Below are 13,633 nucleotides of genomic sequence, written 5' to 3' on the forward strand. Positions count from 1 at the left end.
TTTGATTTAAATGATAATGTTAAAAAAAGTTCTGACAACGTTAGACAATGACAACCACGTTAGACAATGACAACCACGTGTCAGGCTTCTAACTGCCCAACGATACGCTGCAGTGGTTTCACCTGAAGGAGGCAGAGGAGCCACAGCTAACACCACGCTGTCTGCCAGGAAGCTGGGAGGCACGTTGGTGTTGACCGTGCCCTACCCAGTGACAGATCCATTTCAGAGCTCTCACTGGACTTCCTGCCATGATCACTGACATCAAAATAAAATGTAACTCAAGTCAGTGCAATTCATGCAGAGTTTTGATTGACTCTTCTCACGTGAGAGAAGTGGCAGCTGTCCATACGTCATCAGCATGTGGTAACCTTGCTTTGGCTCCAACTTTCAGGCAGCACTGGGATAAGCTGGACTTCCCTATCCATCCAGGCCTCCAGGGGTTGACATAGCTCCTCTTCCTTTTCCCAGTGCAGGTGATCCCTACTCCCAAACACCTGCTGGTTTCGAAGCTCCGAGCGCAGCAGCTCAGCTCACAGCTAGCGATGGCCGGCGTGCCTCTCCCATCCATAGGGCTGGGATCCCGGGAGATCAGTGGAGGGTGACTCACCCAGGAGGAGAAGTGCAAGCTGTGCTCACCAAGACCAAGTGACAACGAGAGTGACACAGGTGCTGGTGCACTGGGGGAGGGAGAGGTAGATACCATCTGATCTGCTGTCTGCCAGGAAGAGGAAAGCTTTCAACTCGGGTGGAGCAGCTCCCCTCCTGTCCCTCGGTGGGGAAACTGAACCCAAAGGTGTCATGCAGCCATCCACACTGCACGGATCGTGGGAGAGGGAGGGCAAGAGACAGGCTGGCAGGAGGAGATAAGAGGCAAAGGGTGTGGGGAGCAGCTGGTGCACCCACAGCAGGCAGCGGGTTTGTCGGGGTTGAAACATAAGGTGCAGAATGGATGAACCGGGACTGCACCCACTGCCCTGCCAGCCTTTGCCAACAGCGGCTCCTTCTCCTGCAGCCCCCAGAGATGGTCCAGGAGGGCGAACCTTGCTGCGCCATGAAGTGACCATAAAGGCTTTGGTCCATGAGATGGAGGGGGAAGTGCAAAAGGCACCTTGGTGCCACCTGGAGGAGCGGGCAAGTCGCTGGTCAGGGAAATGCCACCAGCCACTGCCAGTGGGGCAGGGAGATGGTGAGATCCCGTTGCGATTGCTGGTTTTACCAGTGCTGGGAGGGGAAGGGATGGTAAGGGTGGCTGCAAAGTCAGCTGTAAAGCTGATGCCTCGGTAACAACAGCTTGAGGTCCAGTACCTGAAGGGGGCCTATAGGAGAGATGGGGACAGACCTTTTGTTAGGGAGTGGAGCAATAGGACGAGGGGTAATGGTTTTAAACTGAAAGAGGGGAGATTTAGATTAGGTATTAGGAAGAAATTCTTTACTGTGAGGGTGGTGAGGCACTGGCACAGGTTGCCCAGAGAAGTTATGGATGCCCCATTCCCTGGAAGTGTTCAAGGCCAGGCTGGATGGGGCTTTGAGCAGCCTGGTCTAGTGGGAGGTGTCCCTGCCTATGGCAGGGGGTTGGAACTAGGTGATCTTTAAGGTCCCTTCCAACCCAAACCATTCTGTGATTCTATGATTCTACAGTGCTGCTCGCCCGTTGCCTTGGCCTGTCCGTCAAGGGGGAGTGAGAGGGGAAGGAGAGGAGATGAAAAATCCAAACGGCTAAACCGAGAAAAGGAAGAAAGGCAATAAAAGCTGACTGAAATATTTATTCCCCCGCCTGGCAAAGGCATACCTATTTGAAAATAAAAGGCGAATGAAGATAATAAACACCCCATTTCCACCCGGGACGCCCCCTGAAGGAGGACGGGAGTCCCGAAACGGAGCGGCCTGAAACCGCCCTGCACCTGCTCCCGCCGCGCTCCCCCCACACCGGGCGGGCGGTGGGGCCGCCCGCACTGCGCCTGCGCGGCCGGGGCCGGGGCCGGGGCCGGGGCCGGGGCCGGGGCCGGGGCCGTGCCGACGCGCACCCCGCGGGCAGCCGGTCAGCCAGCCCCGACGGTCACGTGACGCCAGCGCTCCGCACCGCACCGCACCGCACCGGGCGCTGCGGAGCCGCAACCGCTTCTTGCGCCCCCCGCTCCCGCCCTCCATCCCGCCTCCGCCTCCTCGCCCTCCTCCCTGCCCGCGGGGCGCGGGAGCCGGTGACGGGAGCGAGGCGGAGTCTGGAGGGAAGATACCGAGAGATAGAGATTTAAATCACATCCCCGGCTGTAGAAGGGCGGCAGCAGCAGCAGCCCCGGCGCAGAGGCACGGACGCACGCCCCGACAGAGAGGTCTGCCGGCTCCGCCGCTGCTGCTGCTGCTCACCATGGGTGCCGCCGCCGCCGAGCCCCCCCGCGCCTTGGGCCTGGTGTCCAGCGTGGTCAACGACACCCTCGAGTTCTACCGCTGGACCTGGAGCATCCGAGGTAAACGCGCCAGCGGCGGCCCCGCCGGCGACCGCCATCGCCGTGCCCGGCATCCCCGTCTCCCCCCCCGCCGCCCGCTGTCACTGAGGGCGCAGCGCTTCAAAATGGCTCCGTCTCCCGGGAGACGGCGGCGCGCGCCCAGGGGGTCTGAGGGGCGGCGGGCGGGCCCGGGCCGGGGTCCCCGGGCCTGCGGCGGCGGGAAGGCGGCCAGGCCCCTCCGCGGCCGCTTCTCCTCCTCCTCCCGGGTGCGCGCTTAGGTGCTTTGTTTGTTTATCTGTCTTAAACCCGTGTAACGGCGCGGGGTGCGCGGGGCATCCCTTCGCGGCGAGGTGAGGGCGTCCCGTCGTCGCCCCCTCCCTCTCCCCGCCGCCCCCCCCCCCCGCCCAGGGCGCCGCAAAATCCGCTTCCCGGAGCCGTCGTTCCGCTGGTTCCCGCTCAGCGCAGCGTGCCCTGGGTTGGCCATAGCGGGAATGTGGTGTCGGAGGTAAGGGAGGCCCTCCGGGAATCCGTGGTGGAGCTCAGGCGGCTTCTGCGGCAGGTGGGAGAGTCCCGGAGGCAGCATCGCGTGGAGCTCAGCAAACTAAACGAGGAGACGATCATTACCAGCAATGCAGAAGCTTTTCATTTGGTATTAAGTGCATTTGGTTGTCGGTTCTGCTGTTCTCTGAGTTCAGTGTGCTCCATTTTTGCATTGGCACCCCACGACCGCAGTGTGGAAGATGCTGAAGGAAGAGAAAAATGTCTGGGAATACGGAGAAATGCGAAAAGCGGCCTTCAGTGCTGGGACAGCAGATGAGGCGGTAACTGGCTGCAGTGACCGGTAGCTCTGGAAGTATTGGTCAGCGTGAATGGCTCGCTCTCGTTGGTCAAATGACAGGAGCAGGGTAGAGTCGCAGCTTTCATAGTTGCTATTGTGAGTAGGTTTGGGCAGCTGGCAGAAGAATCACTTCTCTGGATGTTTTCTTCAGGTTTTTTTAATTTTATTTTTTTTTTTAAGTTGTCCACACAGTGATGAGGTCTAGGCTATTTTGGTTTAAACCTAGAAATACATGGAGCAAAACTCTGGAGTGAATGCAAGCACGGATGTATTTTGTGGCAGTGTGATAAGTGAGAATGCGGGGCCTTCGTTACAGACGGGAAGCTCACTACTGCATCAGCAGTCTTTTCCGCCCCCCTCCCTTCTGCCATCTGTCAGATAATAAATTAATCTTATGTTATAGACGGAGGGAGCTCACTTTTTTCCCCACAAATTGCCTTCCCAGCCTATCTTCTGGGTTTTACCATATTTTAAAAAGTAAGCCTGCCTGCATATTTTTTTTTCTTCTGTATCTAAAACCTGCCAGAATATGAGATCAAATAAAAATGCTTGCAGCAGCACTGCATTGTAATCTACCAGTGTTTGCTCTCTTTCTCTGCCACTTGCAACATACAGTTGTTCGTAGACTGACAGGTAATGCATGAAAGAGATGCTATTCTAGCCAATTAATAGCATTTTCAGATGGGTATAAAAATAGATGTGGGTATAAAGTTGATGTACTTATGGATTACTTGATTTCTTTGGAGAAAGACTTAAAGTTCTGTTATGTTTTCTGAACTTCAAACATGTTATTTAAGTCTGTAAATGGACCGTGTTTATGGTAAGCAAAGAGGATTGGAGGAAAAAAAGAGGTATGAAAACGCAAGTTTATGTAAGGAATATAAAAAAAGAGGGATGAAAAGGCAAGTTTATGTAAGGAATATAAAGACAAGTAACTTACATTAATACTACATATAGATCAAACTTTTATTGCTTATTCATGCTTCTTTGGAGAATCTTAAGTAGTAGGATGACATTGTGATGGCATCTAAAATATGCTTAAGTCTTTTATTACTTTACTAACACAAAATTTTAAGTTATTGCTCTAAGTTCAGTAGTGTTGCTGCTAAAACAGGATTCCACTATAATGAAGTACATCAGTTGCATTTTGCGTAAGAGGTGGAGAGTTTCTTGTTCAGGTTCTGAGTTTCCCCGGATCCCTGCAAGGATAGTTTTGGATAGAGCCTAAGTCACTTCAAAAGCATGTTACTGTTCTTGTTTATAGCCAGTAGTATGTAAAAACAAGGTTCTCCTCTAGTTTTTACAGTCAGGTGTGGATATGCGAAACATGTAATATCACACAATGTAGTTACAAGGTGGCTCTGGATAAGAAAGTGGCATTTATGAGGCAATGCTGCGTTGCTATTTAATGAAATCATATCTTAATGCCCTAAGTTCTGCTTAAATACCTGCTCTGCTTGCTGCTTTTCTGCAAGCATCTTCATTCAGGAAAAAAGTAATAGTCTCTATTTGCCATCTCTGAGGGAATGTATGTTAAAATCATGAATTCAGCACTGTTAGGTGAATTCATGCAATTCACCTTTGTGTCAAGAGCTATGGCAGTGATGTTGCTCAACAGAAAACACAAATTATGGCATGCAAGACCATTGCCTAACGTTCAATATCATTAAATAAAAAACTATACCACGCAGCAAAGTTGCTCAACAAATGGTGCCATGCAATAGCATTACACAATAAATCATACTGAAACACTACTACACAGCAAAATTACACAATAAAATGTGAAGAAATTTTATTCCCACTACTACTCCTACACAAAGATTTCTCATTCATATAAAATGAAATTTACTTATTCTCTCCAGTTCTTGTTTCCATTTTTTATTGGACACCCAAGTCTGACTTCAGCACTGTTCTCAGTATTCAGCGGGATTGTCCTGCCAGCAGGTGTTTTCTAATGCTACCCTGGACTCCTGTGATGGGACTTGTGTAGAACTGTGCCAGGATGTCCCACTGAGTCTCGTGCTGCTTTATTTTTGTGCTGCAAAGGTTTGGTCTTGTTCCTCCCCTGCTTTGTGCTATTTAAAAAGCGCAATTTAAAATTCCTTTTCTGAGGAAAGAAAAGAACCGCAAAAGACCAAGTATATGATGACCCAAACTGGATTTTTTTTAATAATGTCACAGGTTTTTTTAGCATTAAGTGTTCTATCTAAAGTAAGTTTTCTTTTGGTTTTGTTTGTTTTTTTGTTTTGTTTTGTTTTGTTTTTAAATCTTGCATTTGGGAATAATAACAGTGTTCTGTGACTGTTTCCCTATATATATTATCAAATGTGTATTTTCAGCCTTATATTTTAGTTTAATATGTTTTTGCATGTTAATTTGTTGGAATACTATTTTTGTCCTGTCCTTCTTTGACTGTCTTTTTAGACCCCTTTCATGAAAGCCTAAAATCCATTGTAATCATATATTCACTTGAAAAGGCTGAAGGAGATAATTTAGGAAGCCATAAACTTCAAGGAGAGGGTGAAAGCATAAAAAATTGGTCTCAGCAGTCATCAGGAGAAAAAAAGGTGGTCAGGGGAACAGTTACTATCAGGAAAGATGATCTAGGAATGCCGTGCCATTATTTTTGTAAGGGCATGGGACCAGTAACATGTAATAGGTAGGGCAGGGCTTCCTTCTTTCTCTCTGCTTGGGTAGCTGGTTGGGGTTAGATCTGCCAGGAAGGATTAAGGGTATGATTAGATGACTGAGCAAATGACTTAAAGGGAGGTTCCAGGCTGAGTCCAGGAGAACTATTAAGATGAATAACTCGGGACACAATCCAGGAAAGAAGAATTTGGAAATCTCAAAACATGGGTGAAGAGACCATTGGCAGTTGGGGAGGGGGTGTAAGAGACTGTGGCTCAAAAAGGAGATTTGTTAAACCCAGTATCAAAACACTTGTTTTAGAGGAACTAGTTAATTTGAATGCATTGAGCTGAAGAACAGAAGGATTTACTGACTTTGGGTGAGAATGATTGTTCTTGGAGCTCAAAGTTAAAAGGAGGCAGGGCCATCCCAGGCCGTGCGGGATTGCTTTGGAACAGCAACTATTTACAGCTGTTGCAGTTAATAAGATTACAGACTTTTTCCATCAGGAGGAAAGGAGAGAGGAGAAAGATGCAAACTTTCACTTTAGTGGTAGGAGAGTCTTCTAAGTAGCATCTTGTTCAGGAGCAATATCAATCGTAGCTTTTATCAACTGGGTCAGAAGTATAAGGCAATGAGGATGGGAAACACAAGAAACTTAGAGCTGCTTGCCTTAAAAGTGATCAGGTGAAGCAGGTTCCATGGGAACTCAAATTGCCATAAAAACTTTTGCCAGGAAGATCTTGGGACTAAGTTAAAAATGCACAGGAAATCCAGGCTCAGTTTCTCTTTCAGTCCACATAACAGAACTGGAAGAAAATGCTTTTCTTCTTCCCTCATTCTTTTCCCCATGTAGAAACCAAGCGTGGCTAAAGGATCCTGAATGTTTATGCTTGAGGAAAGTTTATTGGAGTGATCAAGCAGAGCAGTGGGGTTGTCTGAGTGCAAGTAGTACCTTGTTGTATTTGAGGATTTGTGCCAAAGCTGGAGGCAAGAAGAGTCTCAATGAAAGTTCTTCAGAGGGTGACGATGAAGAGAGAGAGAACAAAAGGCGAAACGAAAGTTCATGAATCCTGTCTCACAGAAACAAAGAAGAATATGTTCCTAAACTTTCAGAGGGCTGGCTGAGCATCAGACTCAGTGATTTGTCATGATACTTGTCTTGCAGGTACAGTTTTCTTCTCAAGGGAACAGTTTTTTCGATCTGTGACTGTCTGTGTAAAACACAGGGATTAGGTAGGAAGAAACACACCAGAAGCTGGAGAAGCTAGTGTAATTGGGTTTGGCTGTCTCATGTCAGAAACACAAAGGAAAAACCTGCGGCGGAAGCAGCACTCGGAGAAGTTGATTACAGAAGCAAAGAATGTTAGAGGCTGGATTATATGCATCTACTGTCAACCAAACTGAGCAATGGGAGCATCCCAGTTTACTTGATTCGTTTCATTAAGTATCACATTTAACTTCCTGTCAGTAGAGGGAGGGACTTTATTAGTGAAGAAAAAGCAGCTGTCAGTATTCAAGACAACTTGCTAGGTGTTTGAGGGAAATTCCATCCACGTTTCATCACCAGGAGATTTTATCAGATTGAGAAACTCAAAAGACAGATAATCAGAACAAAACAAATACCAAGCATCTTTGGAAATGGCAACATCACTCAGAAAAGTACATTACTGAAGTAGAAATGTCTGCTTGGAGATTTTGAATAGCCAAGCTTCAAGAACTTGAGCCTGAGGGAGTAGCTTGAAGCAAAGCTGACACTATGGAGCTGAGTTGTGAGTGGAAGACTTTTCTTATCCTAAGATGAAGGAGGAGGAGTTGTAGGTGGTCACCTGTAACTCTTAGCTCCAGCGAAGAGATGAAAAAGCCTTCAAAGAGCACCAACAAGAATGTGATATGAACTTCTGTTTGAATGTTCATCAGCGTATTCCAGAAGCAAAAGGAAATGTTTGGACAAAATGGCAAGAACATAACTGAACTTCAGAAAATTCCTTTTAAAGCTGTGTAGATAGCATGCCTTGAAATCTGTGGAGGAAATAAGATGTTACAAATATTCTTAAAGCAGATTCCATGGAACAAGGTCAGGAAAATGCTTTATACAGAACTTAACCAAGCTTGTTGCATGACCTTAGTACCTACTGCAGAACATCAAATGACTGGATATTTGCAATTGCAGCACACTGTAAATTACTTTTATGGAATTCTGGGTAGATCGTGTTTCTCAGCTAAGGCTGCATGCCGTTAGTGAGGAGCAAATCGGCATGTGGTCCTGGAGCCACATACTGCAACGAGAGGTGGGGAATTCTTGAGCAATTGAAATATCTGTGGCATGGAGCAGATGCCTTCATCCTGGGGGCTGCACTGGTAATGTAAATTGATTGAGCATAGTGATTGAACTAGTTTTTGTTCATAGGTAGCTGTCTCTAGTTGGAGAAACTTGACTAGAAGTTGATTGTGGTAGTCATTCTGTATTTATGCTATGCTTGGGGTGAAGAGGCATGTAGTGGTTATAGCTGTGGAAGACCAGAAGAGGTTGTATTCAAGGCAGCTGTGATATACTGTCCTGTGCAACCAGGAAAGATTGTCAAAGTCTGCATAAGGACAGTTAGTAGAGGAAGGTGTAGGAACCATAGGCGGTAGTTCCTTTTAAGGTCTCATAGATCAGGAGTCATGAGGAGTGGGTGAGGCAAGACTCCGCTTTTTCCTTTGCCAGTCTAGACAGGTTTTTGGACATACGCAATTCACATGGAAAGGATTAAGGGAGCACTTAGGTGAAAGACTCCAAGCGGACACAGAGAGAACTTCAGGAGGAAGAATTTGCTAGGATGCAAGACTGAGGGCGGGTGGGTGGGAAAGGCTGTGGTGTGTACTGAGGAGTTTTTTGAGGTAAGGCAAATGGGGCTAAATGTGAATGGCCTGTAAAACTTCTGTTAAATAAGAGTTCATTTAGCTAAAAAGAATTGGCTGTAAAAAGAATGAGAACTTTGGGTTTTAGAAAGTGTTGGTATGAGTGGAGTGTGCCTGGAGCACAGAAGTTGGGACAGTATGCTTTTAAGGGCAAATCTGATCCATGAGGTAGGACCACTCTGACAAGTAAACTGTTATATGGCAAGGCTTTGCTTTCTCAGGCTGTATTTGAAAACAAATTGGAAGCTGCCATTGGCTTACATAAGGAGCTCTTGTGTGTGGGACTATCTCACTGACATCTCCTTTAGGAAGATGTAGATGGAGGGATACGTAGTTTCTGGATCTTGTTTAGGTGGCAAGCGGATACAACCGTGCTCAATTTTGTCAAGACTCAGGTGCTTCTGAGCCTGTGGACTTCAAGGTCTTGTGGCATTTTAAGGACATAAGTGAAGGCAGCTCTGAAATTCAGGCCTGCTGAGATTCAAGTGTCAGCTCTGTGGGTATTTGCAGGACTGTACCCTAGATTGTAGATTGTAAAGCAGTAAGTAGCTCCGAGGCAAGCCTAGAGATGAATTGAGTGCAATATGTTTTGTATTAACTCCGATTGTGTGTACTTGGATCTCAAGATAAACATGAGCTAGTTTACCCTTCTCTTATGGAAGGTGAGGGGGAATAAGCTACCTCAAATTTGGCTTGCATTTGGTGCAAGATAATGGCACGCCTGTGGGCATTGGTTGTGTCAGGTTAACTCGCTTATGTGCCTGTAACTCAACTCCTTTCTTTATGTACTTGAATAATCTCAGTGGTTTGATCCTTAACTCCTGCCCCGGAGTGTGTTCTCTCTCCATGGCATTGTGTCTGCTTGTACCATGAGATTCTTTCCTAGTTTCACTCCATCCACTCATCTCCCACATGTGCGTTTCTGTTTCAGCATAATCGTGGACTCTTGACTATTTGGTTTGTTTCCATCATATTTTCCTATTCCTCTTGTCTCTTTCTGCAGTCTTTCAAAAGTATCTTCTTCCTGCTCTTGTATGTTATGCTTCAGTTTGCATGCTTGACCACAGTGCTTTTCTATTTTTTTTTTATTCTGCTTATAGATATAATTTCCTTGTTTTCCCTCCCCCAGTTATAGCAAGTATGAGAGGTAGTTTTATTGCTTTCTAAATGCTCACAGAACGTTGCTGGAAGAACGGAATTTATAATCAATGTCTCTCACTTTTTCTGTTGAGCCAGTAAATCTTAGCTCTCTAGACAAGATTTTATGGCCTTCTATTTCTAGAGCATCATTGTAACACCTTGTTTTTAAATGGTTTAAGATACTCTAAAGGAAAAAAAAAAAAAAACAGGAAATACAGGTGCTGAATTGAATCACTGGGCTGTAAATAGGAGACTTCATAACCATGTTTTCTGGGTTTGCATTTAATATTTAGTGGTTTACCAGGACAGATATGACCAATAGAAATATTTACACATAGAGTACCCCAAAGTGCTTTCACATCTGGGTCAGATTTTCTACCCTTTCTAATCTCAGTTTCAGTGATCCATGAATTTTTGATCAAGATTGAGAAACTATTGCAGAAACCATTAGAGAAGCTTAGATTTGGGGGCCATATGTTACCATGAAAGGTAACATGACTGTAGAAGCAAGGGACTTAGTTGTAGTGCTCCTTTGGGTATGGCATTATCTAGCTGCCAAGCTGATGATTTTGCTACTGTATATTTAGTGAGTGAAAGATTCAAACAGTGATCATTCTTCTGGTCATCTTTGGGTCTAAGAACATTTCCTATTAAGTTCACATTTTGAAAATCAACATTTCAAAATTAGTCTCTTTTTTTGGTTTGGGGTTGGTTGTTTCTTGGGGTTTTTTTCCCCTTCCCCATAGATTTGTCACTTTTGCTGATGTCAACGGCATGTTGAGGAAATAAACTCTAAATGTTTTGCAGCGTTAATTTTTTTGGAGGGTTTGAGTGATGTACTTGTGTTAGGCTAACAGAAGACCTAATGTACCTCACAACTGTGTATTTTACTTCTGCCCCTGAACTTTGAAGATAAGAGCTAATATATTTCATTAACTCCTTGTGTAGTTTTTACTCAAAACAGAATTCACACCTCATTCATCAGTCTGTAAAACCAAATTGATGGCCAGCATCCTCGTGCTGATGCAAAGAGAGAAAACAGGTAGTTTATCAGAGAGATCTCAGCACAGCTCTTTGCAAATGCTCTCCCGTAGCTTTCTGGTATTATTTTTAGGTAGGTTTCACTTCCATTTGTGTTTTTCTTACATGTTCAGCTACTGCATCTAGGAGTCTCTAAATGTTCATCTGCAAGCCCAAATCACCCTGTGCTACGAGAGCAGCAACATCAGTTGTTTACATTTGCTGTGTAGTTCATCATCAGTATCCTCGGGCTGTGTTAGCACGTTAGCAAGACATAGCTCAGTACTGAACTTACTATCCCGTGTATGCTGAGTATGTAACACTTGTCTCTACAGTGGATAAGGCCTTGCAGAGTTGTTATTAAACAGTTGTTAATAATCCTTCACGTTTTTCAAGGAAGTGAGCTTCTAACTCAGGGAATCCAATAAAACTGTCTATGGAGAAGATTTATTCTATGATCATCCCCTTCGGCATTATAAAACCCTGAATCATACTAGATGGACCAATAGTCTAATCTGTTATTGCAACATTGAATACACATAAATCCTGCGTTTGTATTACTGCTTACTGATACCCCTACAACTATTTTCATAGTCCCAAACCCCACCACTTCTGTGTGAAGTAATGACATCTGCAGTCTGAGCTCTCAGAAATAAGTTTGGGCTAAGACCAGAGAAGTCTGAATAAAAGTTTCAATAAAGAAAACGCTGTGGAAGGAAAGCTTGTTGAAGTGTGTTTTATGCTGCACTTTTATTTCTTTAGAAATACAGATACATGGGCTGGATCATAGGGTTCTGCAACTAGTTAATAAAATTGCATTCCGTGGGTTGGTTGGGGTTTTTCTGTTGTTGTTTTTTCATCTGTTTTCTTTATCTGTTTACTCCATAACTTGTAACATTTAAGAAAAGACGTGCAGGTATCACTGCACTGGGAATATATCTTGCTTTTGTGATGTTTGAAAAAGTAAGATTTGACATATGGAAGAATGCTACGTGCCTCAAGGGCTTACTATCTTGCAAATCTTGTGTAAGCTTAAATGAGGATTATATTTTTATTATTCCTTGAAGCAGAGTGTTTGCACCGTCCTCTCGAATAATCATGGTGGAGGAGGTAAATCAAAAATAATTTGAACAAGGCAATCTCTTAGACTTGAAATTGCATTCTTATGGTTCCTGAGCGTCATAAAAATTCTATTATTATCCTTGCCTTGAAACAAGTGTATCCTGTAATTGCTGTGTACAGGCACAAAGACATAATGATTGAATGATGGGAGTTCCAAGAAGACTAGAATGTTAGTTAGAATAATAGGAATACTGATTAAAATACAACAAATTGAGATGGCATTCCTGTTACTTTAACGTGAGTTTATAAAACATGCATATTACGTAGGTGTCCATTAGCTGCAGGAGATGTTCCTCTTAGCTATGTGGTATTTTGATTTTATGTTGCTGTTACAGCTTTAAAGAAGACTAAACAGTCAATTAGGAAGCCCTGACGTTTAAAACAAAGCCACAGCTGGTCATAGGCAGTACCTGTTAGTCTTGTCTGTAGTCCTTTTGGTTTTGAGGCTGGCATCGCTCATTTCTGAGTGCAACAGGATTTGTACAGCTTCGTCTGCAAACTTTTAAAATCTGTGGGTTTTCTTGGTTTGTCTTTCAGGGTATATGCTTTCATTATTCATTGTGCTTGAGACTGAATATTTTTATTCTTGCATTTTAGCTTGATGTTTCATAGCTTGTTAAAACAATAATGCTTTGCCATAAAATTTTGATGTCTGTTGTTCTTGGTCCAAATAAATTAGTTTGTTGTTGGATAGTTAAAGCTTGAAAATAGACAAAATACTTAACTCAGCTATTCCTGTTCATTCTTGAAGATCAAGTATTTTTTCTCTGTACTGGGTTCTGTATTAAAATAAATTACTTAAATCGGGCCAGCTGTTGTGCTGTTTTGTGAACCTTTGTCCATATGGCATCGTATGCACGTCATCCTTAGCTTTACCGGTAACATACTCTTTGTTTTCTTGCCAGTCATAACCAGCACTGATGCTATGACATTATTGTGATAGTTCTTCTGTGAGGGAAAGTGGCAGGGACTTGATTGATATGGTTAATTTTCCCTGTCAAAGAGGTGCAAGGCAGATTTGCATGTTTGTGGGGTATCCAAAGAAGAGCCATGAAAATGATTAAGGGATTAGAAAATATGCCTTCAGGTGAATGAAATAAGGTGGGTTTTTAAATATTTTTTTTTTTTTTTAGAAAAAAAGGCAGCTAGTGAGTGACCTGATATCTGCTTATAACTACCCAAATGAGGAGGAAAACATGATAAAAGATGGGTCTTCAGTCTAGCAGAGAAAAGTATCACAAATTGGTTAAAATTTAATCCTAATTCCTTTGGATTTGAGGAGCAAATTTATGCAGTGAGTCCAGTTAACATTTTACAGCAAGCTGTTAACGTGTTCTGCTGGGTTCTCTGCCTCTGAATGACATACCCTGTCGTAAAACGGGAAAATCTTCTGAGGAAGATCTTTTAGCTAAAATGTGCATTAGGGGAAGTTTCATGGTCTTTGCTTTGTAGATTATACTAGATTGCAACGTTCCTGAGTTAGGTACAGGTGTCTTTGACCCCGTCAGACTCAGAAATGCCCGTAGTGCCAGAAGAC

The 13,633-nt window shown here is 44.3% G+C and overlaps 1 protein-coding gene across 1 annotated transcript in view; it reads left to right on the top strand.

Moving 5' to 3' along the window:
* The first annotated feature begins 1,996 nt into the window (after window positions 1-1,996).
* ELOVL4 (ELOVL fatty acid elongase 4) overlaps window positions 1,997-13,633 on the top strand; it is a 34,336-nt gene continuing 22,699 nt past the window's right edge. Inside the window, exon 1 of the mRNA XM_063330111.1 lies at window positions 1,997-2,465. Within this exon, the coding sequence (XP_063186181.1) occupies window positions 2,366-2,465 (100 nt within the window). The 5' untranslated portion in view covers window positions 1,997-2,365. The remainder of the gene's footprint in view (window positions 2,466-13,633) is intronic.

The sequence above is a fragment of the Chroicocephalus ridibundus genome, chromosome 3 (assembly GCF_963924245.1).
Source record: "Chroicocephalus ridibundus chromosome 3, bChrRid1.1, whole genome shotgun sequence".
NCBI lineage: Eukaryota > Metazoa > Chordata > Aves > Charadriiformes > Laridae > Chroicocephalus > Chroicocephalus ridibundus.